The 19,713-nt window shown below is 43.4% G+C and overlaps 1 protein-coding gene across 12 annotated transcripts in view; it reads right to left on the reverse strand.

Annotated features, from left to right (window-relative positions):
- Window positions 1-19,713, reverse strand: part of MCF2L2 (MCF.2 cell line derived transforming sequence-like 2) — a 177,734-nt gene that overhangs the window by 89,866 nt on the left and 68,155 nt on the right. For all 12 annotated transcript variants that reach the window (XM_063339030.1, XM_063339025.1, XM_063339029.1 and 9 more), the window contains 8 exons: window positions 18,818-18,942; window positions 17,147-17,261; window positions 15,894-16,013; window positions 14,334-14,525; window positions 13,328-13,519; window positions 12,749-12,926; window positions 2,551-2,654; window positions 47-135 (listed from right to left, as the gene is read on the reverse strand). In XM_063339030.1, the coding sequence (XP_063195100.1) occupies window positions 47-135; window positions 2,551-2,654; window positions 12,749-12,926; window positions 13,328-13,519; window positions 14,334-14,525; window positions 15,894-16,013; window positions 17,147-17,261; window positions 18,818-18,942 (1,115 nt within the window). The remainder of the gene's footprint in view (window positions 1-46; window positions 136-2,550; window positions 2,655-12,748; window positions 12,927-13,327; window positions 13,520-14,333; window positions 14,526-15,893; window positions 16,014-17,146; window positions 17,262-18,817; window positions 18,943-19,713) is intronic.

The raw sequence follows: 19,713 nt of genomic DNA on the forward strand, positions 1-19,713 counted from the left end.
ATTCTAAGGACAGAAAAACGACCCTGGCTGATGTGTGCAGCCTTACCTTCTCCTTGTCGACAAGTTCTCATCGCTTTCACTCATCACCAGCACTCTGCTAGATCCTCCTTGACTGGCTTCATGCATCACTTCAATCTGAATTAAAAGGACACATTAAAAGTGAAAATACTTAATTGCTGATGCTTTTATTTGGAGAACCTTAACTCTTTAAAAGAATAAAACCCAGATCCTACCTAGTCTAGCAAGTCACCAGCCAAGTTAAAATAACAGCGTTCTAGATGTGTAGGCTGTAACTCAAGAACACCTCTGCTCTCTATTTTCCTGCTTCCTTGGTCAGTATTGGCATGGGAGGCGTTCTTGGTTCCAGGCAAAGTCTTTATGTTCTTCCACCACAGAAGGTGAATTATCTCCTTATGGACTCTGAAATATGACTTTTTTTTGTTTCTGGCCTGAAGCCAACCCAAAGAGTTCACATTTTCAAAGCTGTTTGTACAATGCCATATGGAGAAGTCCAGGGAATCGTGTTGTGCCGCTGAGGAGTGTCCTTCTAGCGGGAGTGCTATGTAAGGCAGCACATACCCTCAAAGCCTGAGCACAGTACACAGGAACAAGGGCTGGCCACAGGCTGACATAGACTCGGGCTTTGTACAGAATATTTTGATAAACATTAACCTCCATGCCCAGTCTTGCAGAGTTGGATCTTTTCAGGTGTGCTCCAGGCAAGTTTTAAGCAGGCTTTTCCTCTCGCCTGCAGCTTTAAAAGTCATGTGCTACTTGGGCTTACTCAAAGGCGCCCTTCGAACTCAGCGGAACAACTCACCTGCTGAGTTTGCAGCTAATCCAAGCCGCTATCTAAACTCCAGTAGAGTCTGAGCACTTACCTTTTTAAGGGCTGATTCTGGGGAAAAAAGGCAGTGGCCTGTCTTGTTTAGCTGGCTGGTGATGATGATGGAATTTGTTACTAAACTATCCTCACCTGAACCATTATCAGAACAAATAAAATGCAAGATTTTATAGGAACAATGGGAGGGAAGGAGAGGGTGCATAATTTGCACGGTAGTCTTGGAAAGTAGACTTAAAAATGACTGAATGGGGGGTGTTTTTGTAAAGCCTGTACCATGCTGTTGCATCTGCCGGTGTGGGAGGGATGCAAGAGGTTACCCGCATTACCGATGAGAATACCTCTCCCCATCGGACCCGACTTCTCTTGCTGTTCTGTTTTGAATATTACTTGTATTATTTCCCTCAACACAGTCTGGGCCTTTTTCTGTCTCAAAACATACCTTAAAGTGCATTTTTTACCATTCTAATGATATGCTGCCCTAAAGAGCTAATAATATAAATCTTAATGCAAGGAAGATGCAAGAAAATGATGGCAAAGGGATGTTGTTATTTAAAAGGTTGTGAGTGAATGGCACTGCTTATGTTTTGATTTTTGTCTTAGTTTTGGTAAACGTTTAACTACAGGGGATGTCAGCAAAGTTACAAAACATTGGTGCGCAGACCGGTAGGAATGCAACTTCAGCGGTACTCCTGTCTCTTTCACAGGTACATTTACATGGTCTAAACCCAAAGATTTTAAATAAGACAAATGAGGCATTACTTGAATTTGACAGGAAAAAAAGAAGTCTGGTCTCTGAAAATGGCTATTTTGGCTAGCTTGGGCAAATGAGAAGTTTCAGCATGCAGCTGCACTTCATCTTAGTGACAAGAATCGCAGATGAATGAAGTTTCTGGTTCCTTCTGTTTCCAGTCTTAAAATACCGCAGGCGGGCCCAGGGGCTGCCCTGCTCTGCCAGCTTCGTGTCCCAGCCACTCCGCGGCTCCAACAAGAGACTGCTGTAAGGGCTGGGCTCCAAAACACCTCAGCTTGGGAACAGGGAGGGAAGGAGAAGGGTGCCCGGAGTCCTAAACAGAATCTTGCTGCAGAAACGCTAATGCAACAAATCTCATCACAGAGACCCAAAAGCAAAACGCATTTCCCTGAACGTTCTTTGCCCATGCAGCAACAGGTAACAATGGAATTTTGTTTAGGTTTTTGTTGGTTGGTTATTGGGTTGGTTTTTAATATTAAATGTCTAGTCTTTCCTCCTTTGTGTAGAGACTACCCTTAGAAAATACTTAAATGAGGAAAAAAATATAACTTTGTAAAACCCTGAACATAACACATCTTAAGTTCAGAGGAGCTGGAATAAGATTCCAGTTTTAGAAAGAAAACATTCATACGCTCTAAGGAAGGACGGGCACTTAGGATGCACTTTAATGTATTATTGTTGGACACTCCCTCCACTTTTCCCCTTTCATTATTTCAAAGTGATTTCTACTTTAGTGTAACTTGGTTTTCCATGTACCTGAGCATAAATCTTTTAACACTGTCATCTGAGTAACTTTCAAACTGCAACACGAAGTGTAAAAAAAAAAAAGCTTAGCAGAGAATGAAATTGTAAATGTTTGATTTTTTAATTCCAAGTATAAATATATAAACCTATATTTATATTGTTTTGAGTTCTCTCACAATATGGGGTGTCCCCAAAACACAGACACTCCTACCTTAATTCCACCTTTAGTCTTCTTAATGTTTTTCTTTTTTGATAATTCAACTTCAGAAATGGACTTTGGGGGACAGGAAATTTCTGTGGACCTCCTGTTGGCAGCTGAAGGAGTCAAAAAGAAAGTCACATTAGAAAATGTGTGCTAGAAGTTGAAATACTACTTCCTAATGCAGGCAACGAGCAAAGTTCCCGTCACATCCGTGGTAACTGGGACCAGCCTTGGAGAACTGAATTGTGGCTGGTGAAGGACCAGCTGGCACAAGGGATGGGCCATGTTCAGTGCCCCACTGTGTCTCCAGTGGGCTCTTACGGCTCCACGCCGTAACGTCAGCTTTGCTGTGGCGTCCTCCCTGGCAACCACCTTCAGGGTAACCCAGCAAGTGTCAGCCGGCTCTACCAACACTTGCGTAGTTTTTCAGCTCAGGTGGTGTGACTTGTATGGGTTCCCAAAGAAGGGAGATTTTGGTTCTGGTAATGGTTTGTTTGTGTCAGATGATAAAGGATTGTTCCCTATAAGGTTTCATCACATGAAGAAGTCTCAAGAGTAATCACACAGGTGTTCAACAAGTCACTGTGGCCATGTATGTAATGACAGGGAATCTGAGGAAGTGATTTCAGAATCAACCACAGCTGACCATGAGCTGTCTAACGCTACTAGAAAATCCTCCTTAGCAACGTAGCCGCTTACCCCGTGCTGTCCAAAGCAAAGGCTTAGAGTGAGCTGTGAGACGGGGAGGCACACGTTTGGCTTGAGTAGAAAATCATCTCTGTTACATTTTGGATCTGTTTTAAATTGATGAGTTCACAGTTACAGAAGCACAAGGCAAACAGTGCTCTCCTTGTGCTTAGTTGCTGAATTGATACAGGCAACCACGTGTGTCATGGTAAAACCAAGTATGACTACCTGATGAAATTATGAAAGACTCTGGGTCGGGCACCAAGGAACGAAATTGTTGCAATTCTGAGATTAGGTCCTTTTCAGTTCTATTCTGGGGAAACTTTCTAAATGAACTGTTCCAAAAATAAAAGCTGGTGTTTTCAAATGCGTACAGTAACGTTCTGTTCAAAATGGTTTCACCAAGTTTAATGTCTTGCAGAGTTGAGACTCTTGGCTGTAACTAATACCTTTTTCTTCTCTGGGAGAAGCTGAGGGATGTAATAAAAAAAGATGCAGACATCTTTGAACAGGGAGGATGTTAACAGATTTTTTAAATGCCCTTGTCATTAAATTCTTTTAATGTAATAAAAAAAAAAGAAAAAAAGGCATAGAAACACCCCAAATTATATGCAGTTAAAAAGACAACATATCATTTTCACAGACAATAATATATCCTGTGTCTTTTCAGCTGCCTTATCATGCGGCTGGGAAGAGCATTAATTAAAGCAGCTTCTCTCCTACTCTTTCCTAAATCTTCCTATTTTACCCCATGCTGAATGACACGAGGACTTGGCAACGTCCATCGCACGCCTATTACTGCCTCACAATGGCTCCGTATTAGAAACCTGCTCAACGGAACAGCAAAGTCTGGCCGGCACCAGCAGCTGGAATCAACGAGCAGAAGGTTCTTCTGGTTCCCAGGACTGAGCCGAAATGCAAACGTCGACTCTGTTTGGTTCTTCCATCACTCACTCTCAGAACATACAGCAGGGGGGTGGTTTGATTTTGAGCACTACTTTCAGCAGGTGCCTTTTTCCCATCCCCAAGAGAGCTTTCCATGAAGCAGTAATTGTTCTCTCAAAGGTATTGTTATTTCACCCAAAAAAGTGGTGTACTGACATCTTGAAACGAAGGTGGAGAAAAAAGCAAGATGAAGCAAATATAAGCTATTTATCCCTATTGTCAAAGTTCTTCATACCTTTCTAATCTGCCGGGAGGATGATTTCTACCTTTGGCAAAACCAGAATACCAACCTTCATCAACTATTTGATAAATTTTCAGACAGGCTTTTTTATGTTTTTCCCCATGAATCCCTGCGTAAAGTGGTTATAAACATCAGCAAATCCACTCTTTTCCATATTAATGCATCCTGAAATTCTATTGAGCCTTAAGTTCTCATCTACCACAACCTTGACAAGACGCAGGCTGTGATCATACGTATCACAATAACAATATTCTGTCCTGGAGCTTCTCCCAACTATCTCTCATTCATACCTTGAAAAATCAGCATTTAAAAAAAAGAAAACCAATCTAAGACTTGATCAGAAAAATCCCAACTCAATTAAAAAACCCCAAGACATTGTCTCGTTCTCTTCCCCGCACGCTTGCCAGGCTAATCCTGACCCCCCCAGATAGGCTGCCAGTGTTCAGTTACCCCATCTAAATCTGAGTTCAGTCCGTTGGATTGCTCTACAAAGCTAATTCCCAAGTTGTATATGACTGGATGTGTTATTAAAAGCAATGGAAGCAAAGGAAATCACTTCAGGAAACACGAGAACTTTTGCTTAGAACAGCGTGGTCAGCAATACCAAGTTGTTTGACCTGTTCGTTAACCAGAAAACTCTCTGACTTGAAGGGATGGTTGATGCTGGTGGGCAATCCTGGCCGAAAGCAGTCAGCAGAAAGGATGGAAATCCCTTATGACTCCGTTGTCTGGATCACACCCTGCAAACTCGGAGAGCTCCAGGTGACCCAGGAATGACAGCGCTGGCCGGTTTAAGTGAAAGATGACACATTCACAGAAAGGCCAAGTGCAGATGCTCCTTGACCCAGCACGTTACCCCGGTCGGTTTATTACTTTACTCGGCTTCATCAATATGCCACGTGTCAGAAAGAAGGTGGCAGATACAAGATAAGGAAACAGTCAAATCCAACCGCTCGTATTTCAGGGGTGAATTTGATTCAGATCAACACAGCAAACTTTCCCCTTCCAATTTGACCCAGAAATGAATTGAAAACCGGAAGGAATCTGGTTTTGGTTATGCTCCAGAGTATTTTTGAGTTACTGGATGGCCCGTGTTCAGAGACTGCTGCATGTCACTCCAGTTAAGTAGTTTCTGCAGTCATTTAGAAAGAAGCAGCTAAGTACTCTGGAACTGTAAATATTTTATAAGGGAAACTCCCTCACAAAATTCAGTACGGTTGGCCATTTCGAGGTCATTACTGTATTGCCGAGGAAGCCGAAGGTGATGGTGTTCAACTGCCTACTGGAAGAACAAAGGCCCGGGAACAAGGGCAAACTAGACCTACAAACAATCTCCAATCTGCATGGTTTCAAGATTGTTTTCATCCTGTTGTTTCACAGTACTCCCCTGGATAATGAGTAATGAAGAATTCATTTTGAATTCATTAGTATTTTACATTGCTTGATGCTTTTAAAGCAAATATAGTTAAAGGGCATTGTATGCGGAGGTAAACTTTTTATTGAAAGGATGTTTACAGTAAAGCAGGGTTTGGGTCTATCACTCGCATTCACCTGGAGCACCACTGTGCTTCTCCCGTGGGGCTTTAGGACAGCTCACTAGTTTTTTATGAACACGTTGGATGATAAATATGGAATTAGAGTTTTATTACCTAGCCTGCCGCAAGGGGTAAGGTGGGCTGTACTGTCCCTAAAGCTGCTAGGAAAGGGCATGCGCTCAATGTTGCTTCACAGACTCTCCAGCACTGGAATAAATTCAGTGAGGACAACTTGCTGTGCTGCCCGTGGGGCAAGGCTGTGGTTTCATGCAAGGTCCAGGCACCATCTCCCAGGAGCTCGTGTCTCGCAGCGGGTTACATCGCACAGGGAGGCACAACCAGAACTGTGCGCAGCTCCCGGCACTCGGAGAGAGCTGGGTTAGTCCATCCAGGTACCTGGGCTCCCCTTTGCTCCTGCCAGAGCGAATGTAACTCAGTGGCTAGCACCAGACAGGCTCTGTAGCCAAAGTCTATGACACAGACCCAGCACTTGAAGGTATTCACAGCGCCCCTCAGGTAAGAGCCATGCTTTACATTCAGGTCCTGGGTGAACTTCCCAATCCCAACCTGCGTCCCCATCTGGTTTCTGTGGGAGAGTTTGTCCATTCTCGCTAATCACCTACAGCAGAATCGAAGTCAGGCATGGAAACAACTAGTCTGCTAAAGTGTTTATTTTGGGCTCGCAGCTCGTGCTTTGCCCCAGGAACGTGAGTTTGAAGAGAATTAATTATTTAATAGCGGTTTTGAATGCTGATGATGACAAAACAGCATGCTTAGTCAGCTAAAGAAACACTGGAGCATCTAAGGTTTATCATTTAGTGACTTAATACAGAAAGTCTTTTCCATTCTTAGGCAATATAATCTATACTTCTTTGCTGTAGCAAAATTGCGGTCAAGCCCCTTGAAAATCCGCCCATATAAGCAGCACAGAGCAAGGCCCTGTATGTGGAGTATTATTCTGCAAGGAGACATGCTACTTGGTTTCCTTGGACTTGCCCAAGCACGCTAGCAGCCCTACAGCCACAAAATTGAAAGCATCTTTTCCTTTTCTCTACTTCGTTTATAGAAATATCTCGAACTATAGAAAGGGGTGGTTTCCCAAAACCATTAATGAAAATCACATGCACCATCTTTTCTGAGTCAGCTGATGCCCATGCAGCCTCCCTTCTCCCGCACACAGCCCCTGACTCTTGCAAGACATTCTTCTTTTATCCTCTATCCAGCTGTTATTAGTTAGTGCGTGTTATGTGTTAGCGACTGTGAGGAATGCTGGAATGGACCCAACGAGCAGTCCTATACATTTATCTGAGATGGAACCAGTTTAATTTTTATTATTTAAAGAATTGAAAAGGCTCCAGCTGTGTTCCTCCATACGAATTTCATGTTCCCAGTTGGCTAAGATGCCTGTAGGGTGAGTCATGGATTTTGTATGTACAATGTGCTGTTAAACATGTTATTTGCTTAATGAGCTCCAGAAATTTTGACATCGCTGCTCCTGTATTTCACATTTATGTTGCACACAAAGAAATCCCTAGGTGAATACTTTATAGCATTTAGAAGATGAGAGATGCCAGAAGCAAAGCTACATGTGCAACCCTAATTTTGCCCCTTCCCTGCTACGACATCTTGGTCTACCCTCCTCTAAGAATCCTTTCCTCATTCAGTACATGCAATCAAAACCACTTAATTCATGAGCAGCTATTCACTATTTTGATGTATCTGTATTTCTCAGTGGGGACCCAGAGCCTTACTATCCATATGCTACTTAAATCCCTGCTCTGAAAACGATTGTCCTTTTTTTTTTTCCTAATGGTCCTTTACAATTCAAGTGCTTCATAAATACTTACTGAGCTGGTTCTCACAACATTTCTCAGAGGTAACAGGCTGTTATCAACCACCCTGAGAGCTCCGAGTTCCACAGATAAAGATCAACAGAGAATAGCTACTTTGGGAGACCAACTTGACATTTTGAGAACTGAATTTTCAGATTACCAAGTATTAAATGCCACTTCACATGTTCAAGAGCACATGCCCTGCCCAGTCTTTCACTGTTCTTTCAATGTAGATTTCTTTACGTAGTTGCATAAGTTATTAAAAACAACCCCCCCTCCCCAGATTGCACTAAATTGAATCACATAAACTGGGTTTTTAACAGGGTCAAAACCTCTTCGCCTACTGCACCAGCTTCTCCTTCCCGTGTCAGCAGGAGTGAAAGCAGCAGTAAGCAGCCACAGCTCCAGGGCTGACACCAGAATAGCTGAAACCCATCTGAACTGGGGCTGGTGCCGCTCTCCCCTTCCTCCTCCGAAGTGGGGCTGGTGCCGCTCTCCCCTTCCTCCTCCGAACCGGGGCTGGTGCCGCTCTCCCCTTCCTCCTCCGAAGTGGGGCTGGTGCCGCTCTCCCCTTCCTCCTCCGAACCGGGGCTGGTGCCGCTCTCCCCTTCCTCCTCCGAAGTGGGGCTGGTGCCGCTCTCCCCTTCCTCCTCCGAACCGGGGCTGGTGCCGCTCTCCCCTTCCTCCCAGCCTTTGCCCACACACTTCTGTCTCCTTTCTTGTCAGCACTGCTCTTCACTGAACTGGATGATAAGGAGCTGAACTAGCCAAAACAAACTAAATCACCCCCCAGGGTGGCCATTTTCAGTTCCCTGCTTTGTTCCCACTGGTTATGTGAGCGCCGAGGGAAAGCGGGGTCACACGCTGCTGTGCGGGGCAAAGAGAGCGAGGGAGACTCCCACAGCCCCACATTAAGAAGGGCTTAAGCCGCTGCAAAATCATGCTGTAAGGAAACAAGCAGTGCAGGGGATGAGAAACATATTGTGTCTCTTGGTCCCAAAGATTTTTGCTGACAACGAAGGAAATGAGACTACAGGAGCCAAACTGTAGCAAGTTCATACATAATGAACGTGTATGAGCTGAGATTCCCCCCCCCCCCAGGCGCTTACAATACTGCCTAATCTGGACACTTTAGGAAGGGACAAAACTATTTTGTACTGCTGTGTTCCAGTTCTCACCACAAAGGTAACTGCAAGACGACAACTTTCCTAGCTTTGTTCACTGAGATGCCCAAACTATTTTTACTGAAGTGTTCCAAGAAAGTGTCATGCTGAAGAAGATAGCCTTTGGGAAAGTTTCATTTCAGAGTTAGAGTTTGGGACAGTTACAAGCAAATGGAAATAGAAAAATGCTAACTACAGTCATCCCTAATAGCTTCTGTTATCCTTTACAGCTCTGTGGCTTACCCTGCTGTGCCTGACGGCGACGGGCAGTACTGGCTTTAACTTTGTGGATTTATCCCAATCCACTCCAGCCAAGGAGTTTTGTACAGAAACACAGTCTGCAAACGTGTAGTCAAATAACCAAAAGTGATGCCCTCCAAAGTGAACGAGAGCAAAGGAACTTCCCCCAGCACATACAGGGGCGAGTTTAGCCGTCAGCAGTATTCACACAGCTTCCAGCGGGACTAAGCAGAGCTCTCCTTGAAATAAGGCGTCGTATATACTACTAAAATATTTTCAAGGCACTTGTTATAAGAGGGTCAGCAGAGGGTTTTCTGCCTTTTCTGGGTTGATCTGTGAATAATATTTAATCAGATTCCCACAGCTAAAATGCGCATCAAGTCCAGCTAGCATAAACTTTGGAGCATCATGATAATTCCAGTACTAGTTTTTCGGTGTTGAACAGGCCTGTCCCCTGTCCCTGCAAAATTTACAAGTTCCTTTGTGAAACCAAAAGCTTCAAGCAAAAGTGGAATGAATTTAAAATTTTGCTTCAGAATTTCCAGACCCACTGAAAAGCACTGGGTGAGGGAGAGTTTCCACTGCAGGTCTGAGCTGCCTTTCTGGATCTTCACTGGGTAAGACTTTGCCAAGAGTCACCAGAGACCCTAAGGACACAGACATAAGAAACTGTCACAGCCGTTTCCCTGACAGAAACCTGCCCTTTCTGGCAGCTCTGGGGCCAGCTCTGCCTGTATGCACCTAGGTACATGTCCACCTGGAACAGAGACTCACAACAACGGAGGATTTCATGCCTGAGCCTTCGCATCTGTTAAGATTTTTCCATTAGCACCCTGAATTGGATTGAATTTTCCCTGCCACTCCTTGTTAGGGAAATGGAGAGTCAGCAAATAGAAACAAAACAAAATAAAACCCATTCTGGAACGAATGCAACTATTTTTCCTTTCAAAGGCAACCATTGCGATGCTGCGGTGGTATTGTTACACCTGCTGCCTGGGGGCAAAAGCCTTTCTTTCTGGTCTTCTATTTCTGTTTACCACATTTATTGCCATTGCCTGCCTTGGTATTTACACAGCCTAGGAACATCATGTTTTGCTGTTGCCATATTCTATTTTGCATGGTTTTAGAAATATTCAGGTAACAAATAACAATGAGTTATACGGCATCTGTTTCAAGAAGGTGCTCTCAGCCTCTTTCATTTTTCCAAGATGCTGCTCAATAAATTGTCCCCATAAATAAATGCTGATTCCGCATTGATGCGGCGAACGTGAAGAAAGGGCACCGAGGAAGGTCCAGAAGAGGACAGCTTCAGGAACAGAATTTCACAGCCTCATTTTCAAGGCTGGGAATAGGACTCCGTGTCCCTGTTCCTATTCTCAGCCACACGTCACTCAGACTGTGGAACTCCTTGGTGAATCACTCGGCTTATCTGTGCTTCAGTTTTCTTTCTGATAAACAGGGAGGTTAAAATACTTACCAGTACTTGCCAAATGCTTTGGCATTCTGAGGGAAAGGGCACTCAGGAAATTCAAAGTATAACTCTTTGTAGTGGACAGTTGGGTAATACCAGAGGATGCCATTACACAGTAGATTTAAACATACATGTACAGTTCACGGCAGTTAAAGTAACTGGTTTTGAGCCCCAGGATAAGCTGCAGATAGTCAGGGACTTCTGTTTCTTTGTACAGAGGTACTCTAGGTGAGTCATCTTCAGGCACAAAGAATGCGAATGAGATGCCATAGTCATCTAATCAACGTCTGAACAGGACTGCGTTGCGCTTCACATCTCCTCAGAGAACAACTGCAGCAACATTTTAAAATAAATTTCAGCTACCTGTTAGTTTGCAACAGCACATCAGAGGCTAACCTTTGTCACACAGTTACCCTGTATTGGGTTTTAGAACACTGAACGGCAAAGCAAGGGAGCATCTCATGATGTTCTGTGAAAGAGCTGACAGTATTGGACTGGCTGTATGAACAAGAATGAAAACCTAAAGCATTGTCATTTATATACTAGTGACTATTTTTTAAGGTTCTCCCTATACCAAAAGTTAAGTTAAAAACATCTGCAAGTGCTCTAAAATGACAAGAAAGAAGTTCAAGAAACACAAACCCAGAGACTGCATGCACGAACAGGAACACAGGACCAGCCTTTAGGCTGAAGACGGGGTTTCACGATAGGTGAAAGCCATGCTGAAACTGTACTGCCACTGACAAGGACTAACCACCTCTGACCTATCGACCCCGTAACCCATTTTCCTGCAACTTCTCTTTGCTGAAGCACTAGTGGCCACGCAGTGAACAATAAATCTGATCAACTTCAAAGTTAGCGCTGCTTTGAGAAGGTGATTGTGTATATGGTCTCCAGAGCTCCCTACATTTTTCTAACACATGCAATGGAAAACTAACTACTACATTGCCGCAGTCAGTTCATTGAGTTGCCCAGGTAAATCGCAACTCACACAGCTAACTGACTACCAACAAGAGGGGAAGGCATTGCGGGAGGATGCGGGCAGCAGAGCAGAACCTCTTCAAAGGCACCGCGGTGTCACCTTGCCTTAAGCCAATAGTGACGCTGAAGCTTGAGGCAGCAACCGTCTGTTCAGAACACAGCTAGCGTGGTTTGGGGAAAAAGTACAGATGTCAAACCGGCACGGTAACTGGAAGATGATGATCTTCCTTGGTGAGAAAGGATGAGTGTTGGGAATCAGAGAAGAACAACAGGGACACTTGTGTGACCTTGTGACAGTATGCCTAGAAAGCAAAGTTTATTGTATGCTGTCCATGTAAATTAGTCCTTTCAAGGCTTTTTGCTAAAGGTTCTCTCTTTAAAAAGTCCTAAGGTTCCATTTTTTAGTTTCTTATAACTATCTCTGCTGAAAAGGCACAGCTTCTTCCTGCCACCACACACCGGGTAGCTGGTCTCCAAGAAGCACTGTCTCAAATTAGCTTTGGCCAGGTTCTTCTCCACAGAACATGTCTATCTTGGCTAAAGGCACACACTAACCTCAAATCAGGAACTTCCCCTAAACTCCAAACAGAAGCAATGTCCAACTTTTTTAATTAGTGGAGGACAACACTAGAAAGTGAATAAACAGTTCTGTAGAGGGAAAAAGCAAAAATTACACAAATGAGTCAGTGTCGCTGATGAATCCTTAACCTTTGCGAGTATCTGATTGAAACTTGAGGGACTGTGACCCTTTAAAGCCAAACATCACATTACAGTATGTGCAGTGTAAAAGAGGGTCTCACACTTACTTTGCACACCTGTAGGGGCTAGCCTGGTTTGGGTTTTCAAGAATTAGCAATATAAGACATGCTGAGAAACAGCATAGAAACGTACCCGGTAGATTAGGCCTAGGGAGAGAAGCCTGATTTTTTTTTTTTATTCCCCCTTGTTTGTATGTTTGCAGTGACAGCTACTTCACGTTCATTTTTAACGGCTGGGCTGAGAAGGCTGACACTGAACAGCAAATGCAAGTTTTCATTCTGATAATAAAAATTAAACATGACCGCGTGGACAAAACATTGGTGTGTATCTGAAAGCAGCTGTTCAAGGCCTACCTACTCCTGCTGGTCTGGTAATCTTTGGTGATGCTCGCTTTGGGGAAGATTCAGGATGTGGGGCAACAGGTTGTACTGGCCGGGTCTGTTTGGCTGCCAGCTTCTTCAGGCTTACTTGCCTCTTGTCAAACATTTCTTGTACATCTTCTAGTTTTTGTAGAATTCTTTGGGCATTGGCCTACGTGAAGAAAAGGCAAACAACAAGCGGTTGTCAGTGCTGGACTGAGCAGCTTAAGAAAGGACTTGTGTTACCCACTCAGACTAGAGCTGAAGATCGCACGGTGCTGCAGTGTAACGCAACCCAGCCCGTGCACTCCGCACAGAGCTGTTTCACCGAGCAGCACACGGTGACTCATGCAGTCTTTCTCGCACTGCTCTGGAGAAAATCACAAATGTGTTCCATGACTACTCATTTGAGTGAAACACGTGTCCCCAAGTGCTCCCCTCTGTGCCCTTGTGGTGTACAGAAAGAAGTGTATTTGATCAGACTCAAATAAATAGCCCAGTATGCTCGCTTGTACAAGGCGATTGGTAATTTTGAAATTCTAAGTGAGTGCACGCACATCTGAGGGGTTTTACCTTTATTTCGGGGGTCAGGATCATGTCAAACTGATTGTAGAACTCCTTCGGGTTAGAGAGCTGGTGTTCCTTGGCTGTTACCAGGAATTTTTCAATTTCAACGAGTGCAGTTTCAGCTCCCTCTTGTGACTGGCACTTGTCCACAGCTTGGGAAGCCAAGAGGTAGATTCCAGCTTCGCACCATTGGCTTGCCTTTAAACAAAAACGGGTAAAAAAGACTCCGTCATCACTGACAGTCCATGTCGTGAAGTGTTGCTTCTACTCCATGAAATACAGATTTGCCCTAAGATGTCACTACAGAGAATGAAAGTTACTTCGTAGCACCCAACAGCTCCTGGCCGCAAGTCCCCCCACCTAGATACACAGAACAACAGCCAGTTCAACTCCGCTCTCATGGGCTAGATGGTCCAGTAACACGTGAAATAAAAATGTTCTAAGCAAAGAGGAGAAGTGTTACTGTGGTTGCTGCAAATCAAATCTGTCAGCTCTACTACGTCATTTTGGTGTTCAGTCACACAACTATCCAAAAACTGAAACAAATATTTGAACCATACCAAAATTCCCCAAAACTTCTTAGGCCTGTAAAACTCAGTTAAAAATACTCCAAAGCAGGTTTTTACCATAAAGTTTTGGTAATTCCTGTTTCAAATGAGGCTGGAATAGCATGCAGACACTGTCAAAGCATTTAGCTTGCTATTCTAGCAGAGAAAGCGAAACAACCAAATAAGCAGTAAACTGTTCATTTTTAGGCACTGGAATACATTTGGTTCTCATTTCAAATTTAGGTCTTGCTCAATTTTTTCTTAGTTTTGTTTCCTACTTTTCATCATTTTAAGACCATAATTATGGGAAGTTACTGCTCCAATTTTTATAGCAACAGTTTCTGAATGAAATGGAGAAAAAAGGAATAAATACTTTTTCTCTTCATCCAAATTACCTGAGCTTATAAAAACATTCATTTTCAGTAGAACCTTTCCAGGACTGTTATCTGAGAAGGTTCACTCACCTTATCTAACTGCTTATGCAGCTCAAGAGACTTTCCCAAAATATCATACTTTTTCTTGGTCTCATTGGTGAAATCATCACAAATACGCCTGAGTTCAACACACTTTGGTCTAATGGAGTCAACTGCGTAATGGTTGTTTTGGATGAGCTGTTCTCCATGGAGAGCTAAAGACTGGGCCTTCTCCAACGGTTCCTGTGAAATTAATGAGAAAAAAATCCAAAGTTAGGTCTTAAAAATGACACGCGTAATACAGACAATCCATCTCTGTAATCCCTGCTGTAGCCTGAAGGTAAAGGTTTGGGATATTAATCTACCTGATATGTCTTACTTTGTGAAGTAAGTTTTGACCATGTCTTACAGCAAAGACCAACTTTGTTGTCAGTGAGTATATTGAAACACAAGAGGTTCCGTCCAAACATCAGGAAACACTTTTTTTACTGTGAGGGCAACCAAACACTGGAACAGGTTGCCCAGAGAGGCTGTGGAGTCTCCATCCTTGAAGACATTCTAAAGCTATCTGGAGAACCTGCCCTCCTGGGCAACCTGCTCTCAGTGGCATTGAGCGGTGTCATTGAGAGCGCTCAAGCTCTCTGCTTGAGCGGGGTCGTTGAACAAGATGACCTCCAGAGGTCCCTTCCATCCTTAATCGTTCTGTGGTAACTGTGATTCTGTGAGCGCATGCCGCCTTCTTGCTCACATACTGGGGACATTCATTATGCAAGGTTTTTTCCCTGCAAAGTTCACAATGTTCAAAAACCCTATTATTTTTTTCACTCGCTAATTGCCAGGTTTATAACACTTTAGTTTATTTTTGATTCCAAGACAGATTTTGGAAAACTCTTCAGATCCTACTGACCGAGTACAATTCATAAGCTTAGTCACAATAGGATGAAGGTAGAGGTGGCTAACAGGAATAGAGCACACGTCAATACATTATGGAATGTGGACAGTGGAAGGAAAACGTATGTTACTATAACTTTTATTCCTTTCGGCTTCTGCAGAAGAGCTGTGCAAAGATCACAATGTTTCTACTCTTAATCCTATTCTTAAAAAAGATGAACGTCAGCTTTTCCATTTGTTCATGTGCATCGTCCTCTGATTCAACTTACTTGTATGCTCAATGCTTTCTAATAATGCCAAAAGTGATGTTTATCACAGCTGGCCAGCCGATGGAATTACAAAGTCCAAATGTCTGGAAAAGAAAAGTGTTTACTGGAAGGTGTGGGCATTCCTCAAACTGCCATGAGTCTGAATAGAATGGTCTTAAAAGTTACCTGGCCAAGGTAACCTGTTAAGCATTCCGAGCTTCTCAGATTCCAAAGGTGGACCTAACCTTTCCTGGTTTGAAATACTGATTTTTTGAACTGGATTGTAGCTTCCCAAGTAATTAACTGGAACTACTGGGTCTGAACAACCCTGACTTCTGGGAATTAGGATCTGAGTTTTGCAATTTAAAATAATGACTCATGAGAAGAGAGTAAGCACGCTGTAAGGACAGTGACAGAGAAGTGTCTAGAAGATCACTTCCGTAGCAGCTAGAATACTATATTGTGTGCAAACCTGTCCTTTCTCTTCCAGTTGTTTCTGTTCCCTAAGGAGGTGCTCCACTCGAGTCACGCTGTCTCCAATGTCAGCAAAGCCTGCCTGCCCTTCCATGAGATTATCCAATGCCAGTTTCACCTAAAATACAACAAACAAAACCATAAAGCAAACAAACAAACAATAACAAAAAATCCCACCCCAAGCCCCATCACAAGATACTCATAAAATTAGAACAAACTTATGGCTTCTAAACATTTGCCTACATCTTTTAGAAGAGTCTGCATCTCAAGTTTAGTCTTTCAGCTCGTTCCAAAATGGAAAAGCCAAGGAATAAAGCAACAATCAACTATTCTTCAAAGAGTTGCCCCGCTTCTCACTATTTATTTAGGTGCACACAGTCTCAAGGATTTGTAGCTCCAGAGTCTATATTACTGCAGGGTCTGTATTACTCCAGCCTGTGGGCTGACAGATGGGCTTTCTGAACTGCGTTCCGTTGACTCTGATGGCATTGGCAACTTACCGTCCCAGAAGCAGCGATGTTTGGTAACATCACACATAAATGCAAAATGATTTATCGCAAAGAATGTGTTTCACAACAGCCTAACAGCCTGGCACCTTCCTCACTGTGCCTTATTCAAATGTTGTAAGATATAGATAGGGCAACGAAGCTGGTGAAGGGCCTGGAGAATCAATCTGATGAGGAGCGATTGCAGGAGCTGGGACTGTTTAGTTTGAGGAAGAGGAGGCTGAGGGGAGACCTCATCACTCTCTACAACTACTTGAAAGGACACTGTAGAGAGGTTGGTGCTGGTCTCTTCTCACAGGTAATTTGCGATAGAACAAGAGGGAATGGCGTCAACCTGCAGCAGGGGAGGTTTAGGCTGGACATTAGGAAAAAATTCTTCCCAGAAAGAGTGGCCAGACACTGGAATAGGCTGCCCAGGGAGGTGGTGGAGTCACCATCCCTGGATGTGTTTAAGACTCGTTTAGATGTGGGGTTGGGGGATGTGGTGTAGGGGAGAACTTTGTAGAGTGGGGTTGGTGTTGGACTCGCTGATCCCAAGGGTCTTTTCCAACCTAAATGATTCTATGAGTCTATTCTATGTTATCTGATAGCTGTCGAGAATTTAATTTTTTAATATCTCTTTCCTATTTCATAAGGAAGGGCTTCTCTCCCAGCCTCCTTTTTGGATTGTCAGTACACTCTGCGTATGGGTAAAATTTGACCTTATTTACCAGAGAAGGCTAGACAGAACACACAAATGAAATACCTCTCTAAAATCATGTTCAAAGTGTCGAAGCTGCAGGCATTGTTCTAGTTTGAGGTGATGCTTGGTCCAAAATTGATCAAAAGCCTTTTCTGTTTCATCCAACTGAGCCAACAACCTGTTAAGAAGTTACAAGGAAAAGAACGTACTTATTTCCCATAGTTCATTTCTTTCAAGTTACAGCAATTGATGGCAGAAAGCAGAGTAGGGAGATGGTAGGGAGCCCACACCCATGTATGAAGGCTCTGTGTCAACTTTCCCTTAAACGAAAGAGAATGGACTTCGCAGTGGGACAGGCAGGAGTGTGACTGACGAGTGACAACTACACCGTGGCAGTTGCTGTCCTGCCTCCTGACCTGCCCCAGGAACACAGAGCTGTTCCATGTGCTGGCAAAGACAGCTGTGTCTCCCCAGCTTCCACCCCATTCCTCACAGATAATTCACCCCAGGCTAATGCAGACTGAATGTGATGCAATTATTATCTTGAGGAATGTTTAAAGCACAACTCGACAACTTGTTTATTTTCTTCACCCATCAGAAATAGAAAAGGACTGAATCACTTTTCCCAGTCCATTAAAAACAATAGATTAAAAGTTCATAATGCCTCTCGTAGACATTGTATCTCATCATGTAAATGACAAAACATTCATTTGCAAAGAAATTATTATCAAGGTGTGATGCATCTGGAGTAAAATGTCTGACACCAGACTAGTGAGTCATCCTCACAGTCTCTCAATGGTCTGTTAATTATGTTACAAAGTAGAACGGTTTAAACAGGAAAAAAAGTGAAAAGAAAGTCTTCCCTGAATATCCCATATTTCAGCAGATGGGCACTCTTTGGGCAGGCAGGGGACCAGGCCTGATCTCCTACAAGTCCAGCGAGTGCTGGAATCATCAAGTTATTGGGGCAAACACCAACAGCTCCCTCCTATTCCTCTCAGAAAAAAAAAAAAAGTTCTGTTTTCAATCTATCCCTGAAAAACATGTTTTTAATCAAAGCTAGTTGTTGAATTCAAGATGAATTCGCAAATTCCTTTGGGATGACTGTTTAAAGGATTTTAAGGTATTCAGTGAAAAATATCAGCTCAGCTTTACTTTTGGCAGCTTTGTTCCCAGTGAATGCAGACACGCTGAAACACTGGCATGACATTTCTCTTTCCACCGCGTCACGTGGCACGGCAGAAACTTCTACACGGTGACTAAATGCTTTATGGTAATAATTAGCATTGTGGGAAGGAAAAGGGGTTTCTCTCTCTCTCTGCAGCTGTGAAGGGGTATGTTTCAGAGGACCATCGTCATCTGTCCCTCCCCCAGGGTTTCCACAGCCACGCACAAGCACATACCCTCTCATCCACATGGATTCAGATGCCACACAGAAAAGCTTGGAGAACGCATGCGTTTTGGGGGAGGTAAGTCCCACATTAAATCTTCACCAGGTAGTTAGTGGTCCAACCAAAAATTACCAGGAAATTCAGGACTTAATTAAACTGTCAAGGCAAGTTCAAACAAGTAACTTCCTCAAAGCTACTCTCTTCTCTGAATTACATGTTTGATAAACCCTGAAAAGCTGAACCAGTGGGAATTTATAACCTGCATATTCAAATCATTTAAACTACACTTGCGCTTCTTAGGAATAAAGGAGTGACTTGCACAAGGTAATCTAGCTTCACTGACCTTTCCACTGTTGCCACATTTTCCAGTTCATCTGGACTGAGCTTGCTGTTGGCGCTTCGGGTGACTGGCTCCCTAATGCATGTCAGCAGGGTGGCCCCCTGCTTCACAGCTAGTTTCAGCTCATCCTGAGGGAAAAAAAACAAGCCAAACAAGTTGTGTGTACTTATTCTAACACTCACATCTCTAAGATGGACAACATAGTAATGCTAAAGGAGTATCCTGTCAGAGGTATTAAATACTTGGAACAAAATATAAATGCTTACCAAAGACAGTATGTCTTTCTAGAAAGGCAAAGACTAAATCCATTCACTTTGAATACAGATATATTTCTGAGAAAAGGAGTAGTATATAACTCCTGAGCGGATTGCATTTCTGACCGGGCAATCTGCAGAATAAAGTATTCTACCACAAACTGACTGTGCGCTGCAGTTCATTCAGTGAGCTGGGGGACTGTGCCGAGAACTTGCACTTCTTACTGGAATTTCCTGAAACAACGCCGTGGCATGCTGAGCCACAGCACGTCAGCTGCCAAGGAGTCATCCACAGAAGGTGGTGTCTTCCCAGCATGAAAGATGAGCAGTGAAAAGGACAATGAGGCTCAAACATTACCATGTCAGCTGAGGAGTCCCCAAGTCACTGCACACTTCTTGCATAAAACTTGTTCTTTTGCTAATATAGCTTAAGTACGATTTTTTTTCTCTTGTGTTTAACCTAAGGTGCTTCTTGACAGCAGTAATGTTTTCTCCTGAGTATTACTCTGCAAAGCTAAACTTGCCCCAACTTTTTTTTTAAAAAACAAGATGATAGTCATCATCTAGTTAGATCACTCTCTCTGTTCCCGGATTATCCTCACAGATGTTCTCTACATCTGCTCCAGTGTGAGTTCAACCTTTGTG

Source organism: Chroicocephalus ridibundus, chromosome 6 (assembly GCF_963924245.1).
Source record: "Chroicocephalus ridibundus chromosome 6, bChrRid1.1, whole genome shotgun sequence".
NCBI lineage: Eukaryota > Metazoa > Chordata > Aves > Charadriiformes > Laridae > Chroicocephalus > Chroicocephalus ridibundus.